This window comes from Perna viridis, chromosome 3 (genome assembly GCF_037379345.1).
Source record: "Perna viridis isolate PV_CMFRI_1.1 ecotype Kerala chromosome 3, ASM3737934v1, whole genome shotgun sequence".
Lineage (NCBI taxonomy): Eukaryota > Metazoa > Mollusca > Bivalvia > Mytilida > Mytilidae > Perna > Perna viridis.
In genome coordinates, this window is record NC_142447.1 from 12,495,730 (window position 1) to 12,511,515 (window position 15,786).

Below are 15,786 nucleotides of genomic sequence, written 5' to 3' on the forward strand. Positions count from 1 at the left end.
CACAAAAATCAGACTCAGATCGATTTTGGGGTTTAGTTGAAATGCATTATGGAAAAATGGTAGGAAATTTGTTCCTTCCTGTTTCTGTACTTAAGCAGTCTAAGTATCTAAATCACAAATGCTTCAGGATAAATTTAGATAGCTTTTCAGTTCTTTTCTAGATTTTATTGAATAAGACCAAAATGAGAAAAATGATGTCTCACACATAGCCTGATTCTTATGCAGAATGGTACTTAAGACTTTATTTTATTCGTATGTGTTTAATTTCATGTATTTTCTGTATGGTAAGGAATTAAATAATAAAAAAATATATAAATTTTTAAAACGAATATTTATGAAGTTCAGATCCTTTCATCTGTGGCAACATCCCTTCAGCACCTGCATATGGAGTGTTCATATCACAACTAATACGTTATGTCAGAGCTTGCTGAAACTACGCAGGCTTCTTGTATCACGCTAGAACTCTAACAAATAGGCTTCTGGAACAGGGTTATGTTGCTACAAGATTGAAGTCATCACTACAGAAGTTTTATGGTCGTAATCATGAACTCGTGGATTGTTATGGTGTATCCAACTGCACCATGAAAACTGATTTATTCAACAGGTCATGGTTTCCCTTTTCTCGTTTGTCTACCCCGGACTTGACTTTGTATGAGCAAATCGGCGGGTGTTTCTAGAAAAGCAGAGGAGGCTTACCCTACCGGTGCACCTGGTCCATGCTTCTAGTTTTTAGTGTAGTCCAAGTTGCTCATTTGCTTTTGTTACTTTGTATGTATGATTTTAGTGACTTTATGCACTTTGTTTTGTATGTCTGTTTTCCATGTTTGGTGTTTGTCCCTGGATTACAAATTTTGATTACTGCTATACCCTTGGTTCCCTTGATTACTTTTCCTTCATATGAACTTAGAGGATAAACTACAAAAACATTTTCTGTTGCTTCAGGCAGTTGTATTGTGTTATGTATATGAATACATTTTAATGGATTACAATTCATACATGCAATAGAGTTATGTGAAAACTTGTCTTTTAAAAATTTCCTTAAGGAAAATTATACGAATTATTCTTACACCTATCCTTCTGAACTAAACTTCTTTAAAAAAAAATACCTATATGTACATGTACATAATTAAGTAACCAAAAATCTTGACCTATAAATTTTCAAAAATCATGAATAACAAATTTTCAAAAGTCATGATTAAACCTATGACATAAAATTACAATATTAATTGCATCAAATGCTGTCAAGAGAAACATCTATAATTAGGAAAAAACAAACCTTGTACAGGAATTAACTCCTTAAGTTGTGTCAACAAAACTAATTGTAGCAAGTTCATGACGAGCGTTTCCGAGACACCACTCACCCCGAAGGCAAACATCATATACATGGATATGGTTAGACCATTGTTTACGTAGTTCTCTTGTTTTATTGTTAAGGATGGTACAATTTGAACAATGAAATGTATTTTGTTATGGTACATTATGATTTGAGTTGTTATGAAAATACACATATTGGTATATTGTGAGATATTTCTTGCTTATGGGCTGAGACAGGGATGAAAATACCTGTTTGTTGAAGTTTTTTTTTATGTTAAAACGGATATACTGTGCCATTAACTCACTTGGAACAAGGACTGAGGTAGGAATTGTTTACATTTCCTGTCAATATTTGGATTCATTTTTAAATAAAATGATTTTTTTTTAATGCATTTGTCTGGTTGGAGTTTCCGGCATTGTGTCTAATGTATTGTTCTAATTGGTTTTATATGTACATTTTCTGAAAAAGTAATTACAACTTTTAAAATTTCCACTAAAAATTGGTTTTATTTGATAAATCATCAAGCATATTGTATGAAGTTTGACAGAACTTAATATGTTCAGTGTAGAAAAGAATGTAAAAAGTGTTTTTATGGTGGGTAAGTACTGAAATATGTGTACTGGTACATTGTATGTGATCTTCATTTTTATTGGAGTCAATGGTCAGATGTGTAGAAATAACGCATAGCAGGTTATTTTTGCAATATGCTTATTTTGGCGTATTTTAGCAATCTATCTTAAAAGGCTAAAATAAATTTCACAAAATATTTTTACATGTTTTATTTACTTAGTGTATCACTTATCATCCACCTAAATTAGAAAAAAATTTTTTATGTATACCTCTTTGTCTCTAAATCGCAAAATTTTGCACCCGCTGCAATAATCCACCAGACGGTATGTTGAACACTGGCTGTACATTGTACAACAAAATTAATATTTTAATATTTTAGACAGACATTGGATTACAACTTTCGATCATGACCATACATTTTGAAATTTGGCAATACTTCCTTTTTGAATCTGGGACTGTCAATGTATTTTCTTTCCTTTTTCTATCACAAAGCTTGTGTCAGAGAACCAACTTCACGTATGCCATGATTATGAAAAGTTAAGATTGATATTTTGAAAATTAAGTTTCTTCAACTAGATTTTAAATTTGTGCTGGACGATTGCTCTAGTGTAATTTTTATTGAATTCAGTCAGTCATAAGTAAAACTGATTCAAGTTTTTCCAAAATTTACCACTACTCTGAAAAACATCAAAAACGTTACAGTAAATATATAAAGAGAATTGCTGTCGCAAATAGTTCAGTAATTGTTGTCATGATTAGTTCTATATTTATTGTTATAAAAAAAAGAATGTTTCTTTCAGCAGAAATTAGCACAGATTGTTTACAAATACCAAACCTCATTAATTCTCTGGATATTGACAATTTTATTGAAAAGAATGGTGAAGACATATCCCCCAAGGAATTCTGTTGGTATTAATCTCCCTTTGGGTATCAAATCAATGATTCGCCATCATTAATATTTAAATGATTGGCTAATACTTGTGACTGTAATAATTCTTTTATTTACTTTTACACAGCTATTTTTGTTCTGTAGACAAATAAGATTTTTAAATAGTGGAAAAGGGTGATGTGAGGAAAGAAAAGCACTTGATATTATCAATTATGATCATACAGGTATTTTAAACTTGAATGGCATGACCAAGATTTTTTAAAATTTTGTGGCATGTGTCAGGTAGGATTTAAATAGTTTTTTTTTCTTTTTAAAAAACTAATTTGGAAGTGATTTTTTAAGCTCATTTTTCTTAAATCAGTGATTTAGCTTTATTGGACTTTCTATCTGCTAGTTAGTGCTTAAATAATGTTGGAAGTAGAAGGTAAGGTGTTGTTTTAATTTTTTCATGTTAACATTTTTTTGTTTTTGATGTGTTAAATTAAGGAATATAAGCTAAAGAATGGTTGCCAGTTGTTATTTAATTTGAGATTTTAAGTGGCAGTCTCTGTAAGAATTAGGCAGTAGGTGAAACATGGTATGAAAAGAAACCCATCATTTTGATAGTGTAATTTGACTATTTGCACCAACAGAATCAAGGAAAACAGACGAGATTTTCCATATCATGCTGGACCATTGAGTTGCAATTTCATTGAAATGCACTGAAAATGAACTTTTCAAGGGCAGATAATTTCATCAAAAAACCTCATTTTTCTTTGATTGAATTGATAAACCTCTAAGCAGAGATCAAATAATGGTCTCTTCTAGTAGAGAAAGCATCCTTGAATGATATTTTATTGTCAGATTGGTGGGGTTTTGACATGCATGTTTCTGATTTTCTTTCCATTTGGCTGCTGTTTACTAACACTTACACTTAATTGTTTAAGGGCTCTCACTTCAACTAAAGTGAGAAAATGCATGTTTTAAATTAACATTGATTTTTTGTTTAACTAAACAAAAAATCAACGATAATTTAAAACATGCATTTTCTTCTGTATTTGTACCCCATTTTTGAAAATGCAGTATAATTTGATTAGTGGCAAATTTAATTGAAAATGACATCCAACAGGTCACTATATACCTGTAGGTCAACATGGATGAGTGGTACCTCAATATATGATGAATTTGTTTCTGGACAATTGGTTTAAGCTGTTATAAACATATATTACTATTTAGATATTGACAGAAATTTTGAAAAGCACATACAACATTTATAACATTGTTTTACTGCATAGAAAATGAGTCTCCAAAAATGCTTATATTTTGACACTTTATGCCTCAGATAGATGTAGTCTATATTTATTAGCAGTGATTAACTGTCATATTTCTGCAGTCTTGGAAGTGAATACCTGAAGTTTATTGCCAGAGGCTTGAAACTTTAAAGTTGAAAACGAATAAACTGTCCTTGGCCTGACATAGAGCCATATTCTTTGTAATTGTCTCCGTGAAAGTCAGAACCAGGAAGAATTGGCTTACAGTTTTTAACAACAAACATCCATTGGGACATAATTTCATTTGTTATTTACTATCATTTTAATATTCTTATGTTACTACAATGTCAAAGCAGGAACTTTTTTATAATTATTTTTAGGATTTCCTTTATACAATTTGACATGCACTCATGTAAGTTAATAGGAAATATTTAAAAAATTGTACATGGAGTCATTGAGAATTCAAAATCACAAAGGTCTTCACTGAACGAAAACTGAGGTGGGGTAAACTTGCTCAGTTTTTTCTAGTTTGTATATGCTCGTTTTTCTAGACAGGATGTATTATGGTGTATACTTTAAGCATATTAATTTTTCGCTATTTTCGCGGTAGATGGAAATGAAACTGCGAAAAATTGATACGGGCGAATATGTTCACTTGACCAAATTCATGAAATTAATATGTTTAAAGTCAGTCCCTATGTCTTTAACACTTAGCACAATAGCAAAAAAATTGCTGCTGCCAATTTTTGTGAAATTTTGATGAATTGTTTCTTTCTATTGATGTGAGCTATGTTTCGATTGTTATAAAGTTATGATTTTTCTATTTTTGTGCAAAAATGGGGTTATTTTCTGTGTGCAAACTATTACTCAAAAACCCTTGCAGCAGTGTCAATGAAACTTTGGTGAATTGTTTAATTATATTGATGTAAGCTCCCTTTCAGTTTTTGTAAATTTCTAATTTTACAATTTAGAGTTATGGGACTTTGTTAATAAAAGAGGGGAATTTCAAAGTACCTCAGTATCAGTTGCACCCATTTTCTAAAAACTTAAATAGTTCATTACTAATTGATGCCAGCTGCCTTATTAAAGTAGTTATAAATGTCATATTTTCTTTTTTCAAGTCTTTAGGTTTTGACCATAAAAAGGGGGATTTCCCATGAATGTAAAAAATAATAAAACTTGAAAAGACTTTAGGCAGTTTGAAATTTGTGTCCATATAAGGGTACATCCTCAGAGGTATCTAGCAGCTGAGATCTCCATGAAACATTTTAATTATGTGTATTCTCTACCCGTTGACCTGTAATGCTACATGTTTTTTCTATCAGTCAGCAATTCATATATTCATCATCTTGTCGTTTTCAACTGCTGTTACAAACTTAGTAATATTTGTAAATTTTCTCCTATTTATATATTCTTATCCCTTTATTCAACCATTACAATGGGAGTGTAAATTACACATCTAATATTATACATGTACATGTAGGTGCCCTCAAGTGACCAGTAACATGGTAAATATCTCAATTATTTAGTGTGATTCATGCACATACTTAAACTTATCTTTAATCTTTACATGTTGTTGAAAGTATGTGTAAAAATGTTGTCTTTAAATACCCTCAAAATGACTTACTCTATACAGCTTAATGGTTTTGAAAGGACTGTTCAAGATGATTTAATGTTAAAGGATTTCTATGTGTAATTGATGATTTATCAATGATCTGTTTAAATAAAATTGATTGATCAGGTAGGGACATTTTTATTTTTGAAAAAGGAGTTTATGTGTAAAACTTCAGTTTTATGGTTGCGGGAGATGTTTGAAATTGATTTTCATGGTAAAAATTAGTACTTGATTTAGAGTGTCAACTTAAAGATATAGCAAAACTTTTTAAAATTATATATATATAAAAAAAAATATATTTACAGTTTTTGTTAGCTTTAGAATATTTATAAAATGAAATGAAGTAAGGTAAAAAAATATTTTATGAAAAAATATAGATTTCAAACTTAAAACTTCATTATGAAAATCTGTTAATTGTAATACATGTACCTGTAATTCAGAATCAAAATATCATACTGTTACTGTCTTAGTTTCAATGAATCATGTCAGAAAAATAAACCACTGAAAGATATACTTAGGATCTAAAGTAATTACAGATGAAATAAACATAAGGGGCCTCAAGTTTAATTGCACTTTGATAAAGTACATTTTTCTTGACTGGTTCTTTTTTTAATATCATAAAGAAAGTTTGAGTACTTTATTTTATATTCATGACTAACCCCCTTTGTAGTTAAGTAGATTTATGCAGTGTGAACATTTGCTGTCCTTAAAGTAATAATTATACCAGATGAAGGAACATATTTGACTTGAAACTTAATTTTGTGAACATACTTTTCACCTGAGTTCATCTATAATGTAAATAATACAATGCATTTCTTCAGTGTTGTGTTATTAGCTTGTATTTCTATGTTGAAATTTAGGTTATTATTAAGCCTTGAATTTTTTTGATGAACTTTTGGTTATCATTTTAAGCCTTGAATTTTTCTGCTTGAGTTATCATTTTAAGCCTTGCATTTTTCTGTTGAACTTTGGGTTATTATTCTAAGCCTTGAATTCTTCTGTTGAACTTGCGATTATTATTTTAAGCCTTGTATTTTTGACAGTTTGTTTATGGAGTTGTTATTTGTTAGACACATTCTGTTTATCTTTATGGTTTTTTTTTAACATCTTACTACATATAGATTGAAACCTGTCTAAACCAAACCCTGGATAAACCAGTAACCTGTGTAAACCAGATATCATCTTAGTCCCTGAATATCAGTTTAAATACTTTTTTGGTCTTGTTTAAACCAAACACATGCCTTGAGGAGATACACCTAGGGTAAGGGGCATAACTCTCGCAATCAGTGATATGCTTGTAATATATTTAATTTCACCAAAGCCTATCAAGCTTTCATGTGAAACAGAATGAAATCAGTCCAAGTTACTTTGATGCTTACATGATATTGATGTAAAATGATGAATACAAACGTTCCAATGATTTGTGAGAGTTGTGTCCCTTACCCGAGGGCTACCCCTTAATTGAATAAACCTTTCAGTCAAAATGTAGTTTGGTTTGGACATATGGCACTTTCTTAATGTATATATTTTAAACATGTCATTTTCTCTTTCCAGCTTTTAAAAAAACGAAAGGGCCCCGTCGTTCAGCTCCATGTGATACAGATATCTATGAGTTAGCCAAACCTACAGATATTGACCCAACTGATGGTGCTTCATCAAAATCTAACAAATTAAGTTTCCGTCACACTTATGCTGAAGGAAATACTCCATTTGTCTTATCTAAAAGTGGAACAAGTGTAGATTCTGGTGTTGAGGATCCTGACGAGTATGATCACACAACTACGTGGGTAACAAATAACAATAACAAATTAAGAATGGCGCAAGTTATACCTTCTCCTATTCAGACTGAAAATCATGTGATTCCAAACCAAAGGGACCAAAGATCTCCAAAAGGACTACCTGTTCAGCACAGTTCAAATGAAGTGCCAACAGGAGAGTCTGTTTATACTGGTTCTTATGAGGATCCTTGGGACTCGGCCAACAGCAAGCAAAAATTTGATATTACCATAAACAAAGCTAAGAAAGAATATAGAAAAAAATCACAATCAGATGATTATGAAGAACCAATTCTTAATCCAACTCAAAGTCTAAGAACAGCCAGTGCTACCTATGAGGAGGCATGGGATTTAAAGGCTCGCGAAGAACAATTAGAAAACACTGTGCAAGAAGCTCATCGGCGAATGAGCGAAGGACAACAAAATATGAGACGTCCACGGGACAGGTCTCATAGGGAACCTATTTCATTGCCAAAAACACCAGAAAATTGTTCTCAAAACTCTAAATCAGAAAAGTTCATCTATTCTGAACCTTATGAGGAGCCTTGGGATGTTAAACAACGTGAAAAGGAGAAAGTATTGCAAGAAAGATTCTCAAAAGCAGCTTCTCAAGGAACTAAGTCACCTCATAAAGAGGATTTTGATATGCCAAATTTTCATGCACCACCTCCTCCTAAACATGAGGAGAACCATGGGTGGACTTCTCCTTCTTCAAGATCTCCTCATCAATCAGGTAAAGGGAGACAATTACTATTTCTTTTAGCTTTATGTCAGGAATGTGTTTTAGGGATGGCTTTAGAATTTTTTACTGTGCAGAAAGGAGGATTCCAGTCCTATCCATAAGTAAAAATAGGAATGATTTCAGACTATCATTCACTCATTATTGCATGATTTTTTTTTAACAAAGGAAGGGTGTTGACCTCCCCCCCATTTATGATCCATTATTGTGTTTGGTGTAAAATATCAAGAAATTATACCTGTTCGTCTGTTTGGCAGGGTTTGGTTTTTCAAATTCTATTTTGAAATTCGGGTTTTAACCTAAAAAATGATACTTGAACTATAATTGTATTTGTTTGTACTAATTTAAAAACTTCAATAATTGCAAAACATTTTATGGAACTTATGTAAACATACAAATGTAGCTTTACATGCATTAGATTGCTGACCTGTATTATAGGAGTCCAGTGCAGAAAAAACCAGCATGATCACTCCTGTCAAAAACACATTAAGATTTAACACTTCTTAAATCTAGGCGTTCTTTGGCACTCGTGATCATATTTTGGTTATTCACTCTTTCCAATGAATTATCCTATTATTATTTTAAAAAAAAAAATTACTTTGAGTTAATGGGCTAACTATCTAGACTTTAACAGAGCTTGAGCCAAAATGGTTATAAAATGTTAATGGTAGACACAAAATACTAGGGTTGGTAGGGTAGCAGGAAACAGACATATTATTACATGTTGTTGCTTAGTTGGTGCTTCGATTTTTATACGACCACATAAAATTTGCAGTTGTTTATTGGTATGGCACTGTCGTAATCTGTAGACAAATGGTTTTCTTGCGATAATTTTAGTTGTGGTTGATCAGTTGTTTTGAAATTTTGACATGATTTTACTAACCTCTTAAGAAAGTTTTCTTATTAATTTGAAGTTTGTTGTCTCTACTTTTTTTTAAAAAAGGGACCAAAAAGGATAAAAATAGGTGTTTTATCAAAACCTATGTAGAATATTTGTTTTTCTTCTGATTTTGTTAATTAGTTATTTATTGTGTTCCTTATTTAATTTTGGTGAAGAAATGTATCAGCAGATTTGATGCATTTTTTAGCATTTTCGAATTATAAGAGGTCAAAGGGGCCACATTCCCAAAAAATCAACTTTATTTATTTTTGGTCTGATTTCATTTTTATTATTGGATTCCTTATGAAAATTCCTGCCTGGATTTTTCAGTCAGATTCAGGATATTTTGTACAGCTCTCAAGTTATGAGGGGTCAAAGGAACATCAACTTTTTGGTTTTTGGTTTGATTTTGGAAATTTTTATTTGAATTTCAAATTTTTAGAAATAGTGTCCAAACCAGTTATTGTGTTCATAATGAAATGTATTGTAAGTGTGTCAAAAACTTTTATTGTGTCCACACTTGCCCCAACTGTTCAGCATTTGACCATTGCAGTCATTTCATGCTGAGCTCGGCAAAGCTTTTTATTTTGACAGCTTGGTTAATGTCACCTTAGGGAATTATGTAAAAAAAATGGATATGGTGAAACACAATACACCAGTGTATAAACTGAATATTCCTAAGTTATTACCTTCAGAAATCATCTAAGGTTTATGGTTCTGGTACCATGGATTTTATTACTTTGGTTGTCAGGGACTCTCAGAGCTTACTTGAAGGTGTGTTTACACTTATTAAAGACCTTTTGGTGATCTATCTCTGTTTACTCTTTTTATACAGGTTTTAAGATGGTGCATTTGTTTTGTTGCACCATATCTGTTCCTTTTCTATTCAACAAGTCTTCATAAAGTGATCTTTGAATAATTCTACTATGTCTCTTACTGTGAGCTTTCCGTAAGTTGGAAAAAAAACCCATAATTTTTCAACCTTTCAGAGCAATAACTCTTACAAGGAGTCGTCCAACAACTTTGATCCAATGCAGAATCATGTAGGCCTTATAATAAGCATCATTTCGGCAATTGAAAGAATTTATTTGTACATGCATATTTACATTGCAGTCATTCAGAAGATTTGTCGCATATTGTTTAAAGTCTGATGAAAATGTCTTTGCTCTGGTAAAAATGCATCAGTTTTAATTGCAGGCTTTAACATTGTATTTTAACCTTGGGAACATACTGTTGGGTCTCCATTATGTAGATTGGGTATTCCCAGGAAATGACTTTGCCAGAGGCTAAACATGTTTAATTATTAAAGTAAAAGTTCAAAACAAAAACAAAAATGATTTGATGCAGTAATTTCACTATCATTACTTGACCAAATATTATGTCCAGTATTGTCACAAGACCCTTTCGAATGATTGCATCGTATGCTGAGCTTTTGTGCTCTCTTTTTTAGGATCACCAAACCAAAGAAGGCAGTCAGAGGGAACCAGAAATGCTATGTCTGTTGCTGAAAAAATTAATCCAGATATGCCATTAGATATCCAAAAGTATGTTATTTGTAAGACACTGAAATAAACAAAAATTGTATTAAGATGTAAAATAAGGATGGCATTAGCAATGGTTGCTACAGTTACAAATAAAACTAGCACAGTTATGGATTCAACCGTAAATGTGCTCTCTCAGAGAAATGCTTGTACTACTTTGCAAAACAGTGGCAGATTTACAGGAAATCTCCTTATATCTTGCAGTTTTCAATCCCATATCCTATTTTGGTCTTGGGGTAAATATTTCATTTGACATTTTTATCCAGTGTTCATTATTTCATTTGAAATTTCCACCCATTTGGTTATTCTTACCTGAACCTCACCTGTTTATGAAATTTTTGGGAAATGAAAATACAGCATGTCAAAGATCAGTTTCATAGCACTTATATATTAAGTATAGCTCATATAAATACTTTTTCTAACCATTGTATGGTAAGCATGAGACATGTTTATACATGTACTTCATAGGCCTGGCATTTGCCATCATCTTCACAAAAAATCCTCTAATAAAGTTCATCAGGAACCTACATTTACTTTCATCAACAAAATATATTTAAACTGTGAATCCTCAATTTGACAGGTTTTATCATGGAAAAATTGGCAGAAAACAAGCTGAAAATCTTTTACTTATTCACAAAGAAGGCAGTTACCTGGTTCGGCGAAGTGAAACACAAGATAATGTTTTCTCATTGACATTGAAGTAAGTCGTAAAAATAGAACAGAGGGGTCAGACGGAAGTTTTTCATATATATATTTCCAAATGCGTTAGGTAATGCCAAATTCTGACATTGAGAAAAGTGTTCAGCATGATGAGATCTATCCATTGGCAATTTTTTATTTTAGTCTTGTAGGCCATGTTTGAGTAATTGCCCTTTTTCTATGTTTTATCCCTATTTTAAATGTTATTTTTTTCAAAAATCATCTCCACTGAAACTACCAGACCACTTAGAACTAAACTGGGTTTGAATATATCTTCAGGTATTCTGCATAGATCTGATGTGGGGATTTTTGATCCGTTGAAAAAACATGGCCACTGTTACTAAAAATAGAACAAAGGCTTTAGTCAGAAGTTTTTCTCATATATCTCCAAAACCCTTAAGTTCAGCCAAATTCTTTCAATTGCCGAAATGATGCTTATTACAAGGCCTACATGAGTCTGCATTGGATCAAAGTTGTTGGACGACTCCTTGTTAGAGTTATTGCTCTGAAAGGTTGAAAAATGATGGTTTTTTTTTTTTTTTACAGTTTTCTGCCAATATTTTGAAAACTACATGCATGATAGATAGAAAGAAACTTTTAATTGATGAAATGACCCTTAAGATGAGGCCTACAAAAGTCTGCGTATATCGAAGATGTGGAATGACTCCTAGTTAGAGTAATTGCCTTTGAAAGGCGAAAAATGATGTTTTTGGTAGTTTTCAGCCAATATTTTGAAACTATAATAGATATAAAGAAACTGTCAATTGATGAAATGATTTTTATGATAATTCCTACCAAAATCTTCAAAATTGTCTGACAGCTCCTTCTTAAAGTTATTGCCCTTGAAAGGCAGAATTTCAACAACCTGAGCAACCTGACCTCAGTCTCCTGGGAGCCTTTTGTTTAATGGTATTATGTCTGATTTCAAGTATATATACATTGCCAAAAACATCTCTTTAAACCATTTTTATTTCAGGGGTGTTGGTGGAATCCCAATGCATTTGAGAATAAGCCTTGCTAGTGGAATGTACATTCTTGGGGAGAACAGCAAACCGTTTCCGACAGTGCCGGAAATGATAGACCATTATACACAACATGAATTACCAGTACTTAAAGCAGATCGGATCAAATTATTACATCCAATTCCAAGACAGTGATTATTATCCTGAGATTCTAATGGATTATGTTATTGTTGAAAGATTCTTCTTCATGTAAAAGTCAATAGTGCCAAGATTTTGTCAGCAATCACAAATGTACTTTACAGTTTTTTACTACTCTGTCATTTTGTTTACCAGTATTCTGCCATTGACAGGGAAAAAAAGAAATTGAAAGTCTGTGTGTTTTTTGATTGCTGGTAAATCTTAAAAAGCTTTTTAGATGGTTTACTTTGAACAATTTATAACTATTTACTTACTCAAGGTAAAAATATCTTAGTGTTAGACTCTGAATGTAAGAATCTGGCAAAATGGAAAAAATCAGAAACATGCATGTAAAAGCCCTACCAATCTTACAATACTATTTCACCCAAGAAATAAAAAATACTTGTATTTGATCTCTGCATCACTGGATTTGTTCAGAAATATTTAATAGAAAGTTAGGAAAATGATATTTTTGATAGAGTTATCTGCCCTTGAAATGTTTATTTTCTGTGCATTTCAGTGAATTTATACATTAATTTACCAATTGATATGAAAAATCTTATCTGTTTTCCTTGATTCTTATAGTGCATTCTGATAGTGCAGATAGTCAAAACTTTCAAAACTGGGTTTTTTCATATTATGTTTCAACTACTACCTTATTCTTACAGAGACTGATACTTTCTGACCATTAAGATTTTTAAAATCAAAAATCAACCAGATATCTGTGATTCTGACATGTTATGTTTTATGAATGGTGATTAATATGATAACTATTTTTGTTATATTTTTTGTTATTGTATGAACTTGTCAGCATATGAAATATGCTATAGCTCTGTACATTTTTAACAATCCATGGACCAAAATATTTTATATAAAATATCTTATTATTGAGTTTTTTTTTTATTGTTTTATGAAACGAACTCCAATCAAATACATCGAACTGCACATCTTATAAGTGCCAGTAAATCAGTTGTTTTTACAAAAGATTTATCAACTTATGAACTTGTAAATGTATTATATAAAGGGACTGTCTTCATTTTGCATTAATGCTTTATTCATATTTATATTCTAACAAAGAACATAAAGTAACTAAAATCATATATACAAAGTAACAAAAGCAAATGAGCAACTCCGACTCCACTAAAAACTGGGAGCATGGACCAGGTGCACCGGTAGGGTAAGTGTCCTCTGCTTTTCTAGAAACACATGTACATTGTTTTTGTTAATTGACTGTCACATGTGTTTCTTTTATAAAGCATTCACTTTATGATGATTTATTATTTTTCAGTTAATGCCTACAATCCAGAAAAATTCTTATTGATATTTTATCAATAGAATTAGAATTTGAATTTAGAAGGGGGTAATGTTGTTTAGATAAATGATACAAAATACAAATACAAATGTATTTTAAAACAATAAATTTTTCAGTAAAGGATTTTTTTGCAAGTTATCAAAATGATTCATATAAATATACAACATTTTTACATTAGTTGCCATAAAATAATTATGTAAATTTGTTCACATTGAAGGAAAAAATCTGATATAAACGCATTAACAAGCTTTTTTCTTTTGTCCAGCAAAAATAAGTAAAAAAGAATGATTTTTTCCCCTAATTGAAACAAAAAGTGTTATTACAGCTGGTCCAATAGTTAACTTCAGGAGACAGTTAGCCTTACCTTGATTGAATATCCATTACCTGATGAAATGTCTTAGGTAGTCAACTGGACAAAATGACAAGGAGATTATTTTTAAAGTTTCTTATTATTTCATAAGTATTTAGCTAAGTTGAAAAGATATGGTAATCTCCTAATTAATTGATCTGTTAAGTATCCAATAAAGTTCATCAGGTGATTGTCATTTGAACAAGGGAGGACCAATGGTATTCCCTGAAGTATACGATATAACTTGTTATAACATATCTTGTGTGATGAAAACAATGACTAGTGCTAGAAGTGACTTGTATTTCCTTTCACTCACTTTATATTTATGTTTTTGTTTATGATATTTATATGTGATGCATGTGAAAGTATGACTTGCATCCAACCTTAAATGGTTAAAAAACTTCCTGACGAACCTTTAACATCCTCTTCAAGTATTGTTGTTTCTTGTCATTGAGTACATGTATGTCCAATATCAATCTAAACACAAGATGCTTGTTTACATGCATATTCTCTGATGTAACAGGAAATTTTTTCATAGGGAAAGCACTTATGAAACTTGAGGAATTGTATTACAATTTTTTTTTCATATATTTTTGTTTAGAAGGATAGAAGATTTATGGTAGATGAAATTATTAAGGAACTCTTAAATAATTCAATGAAGATAATTTCAAGATTTTGAAACAAATAACAAAACTTGTAACTTGTAATTATGGTGTTCAATGTTAAGAATTGACTGCACACACATTAAAATGCCATAGGCATTGAAGATGACTTAAGTTTTCAAGGTCTAAGGGAGACAATTCAGTTTTGAAAACAAAACATTTAAGATAACCTGAATTCTTATTTACTTTATTTCTACCTTGTCATACATCTATCTTGCACAATATCAATAATGGTTCTTCCTGTATTTTTTTTTTAAGTTTTGTATTGTGTGTACTGTTGAATTTGTGAGTACAGGCAGTTCTGAAATTTGAAAAACAGAAATTGTTTATTGATTCAAAATGTCAAACAAAATGGTTTCTCCTAATCTTAATTTCACAATTTTTAATCTTTAAGAAGTTTTCAGGTCAAAGGTATTTAGATCATTTTCTTTGGATGAGGCTTAGAGAGTATTCTGATGGTTTTTTACAATACAAGACCAAGCCACATTGATGATTTGAGATATTTCACACGTGCTTAGAAAAATTCAATATTTTGTAGTGAAGCACAGTGGAATTTGTGAAAAGACAATGAATTTCTCTCATGAGTGGTAGAAATATCCAAGTTAATTTCTTCACAAATCACCTGTAACATAGCTATTGTTTTTTAATTGATAGGGCACAGGACCTTGCTTCACTGGTCCTCGTAACACGACAGCTTCCATTTACTATAGAATATATGAATTAGGCTAATGTACTTTAAGATGTAATGTTAACTATTTAACTAAGTGTATTTGTTAGAGAGTTATGGATTATGTTATGAATTTTATTATTATGTAAATACACAAATGTATTATATTTTGGTGCTTGTTCATGAGTATTTTTATACAAGATATGTATGAATGATCATTGATTGAATGGTTGGTTTAATAACAGCAATTATAATGTTATGATTTGAAAATAAAACTAAATACTTAAAATGTGGTTTCATGAATTTTGTTGTTATGCATTGTATTAATTTATTTGATTTGTAACAAGACTGGTTGGTTCTCTGCCCAAAAGTTGGTTATTTGAA

The 15,786-nt window shown here is 31.1% G+C and overlaps 1 protein-coding gene across 3 annotated transcripts in view; it reads left to right on the plus strand.

Moving 5' to 3' along the window:
* The window catches only part of LOC148621042 (uncharacterized), a 32,648-nt gene extending 16,957 nt beyond the window's left edge, over positions 1-15,691 (plus strand). For 2 of the 3 annotated variants that reach the window (XM_088575050.1, XM_088575051.1), the window contains exons 3-6: positions 7,194-8,147; positions 10,484-10,577; positions 11,155-11,274; positions 12,250-15,691. In XM_088575050.1, the coding sequence (XP_088431176.1) occupies positions 7,194-8,147; positions 10,484-10,577; positions 11,155-11,274; positions 12,250-12,430 (1,349 nt within the window). In that variant the 3' untranslated portion in view covers positions 12,431-15,691. Of the gene's footprint in view, positions 1-3,074; positions 3,199-7,193; positions 8,148-10,483; positions 10,578-11,154; positions 11,275-12,249 lie in introns of those variants that run through there. The other variant, XM_088575052.1, reaches the window with a different exon arrangement.
* The last annotated feature ends 95 nt before the right edge of the window (positions 15,692-15,786 follow it).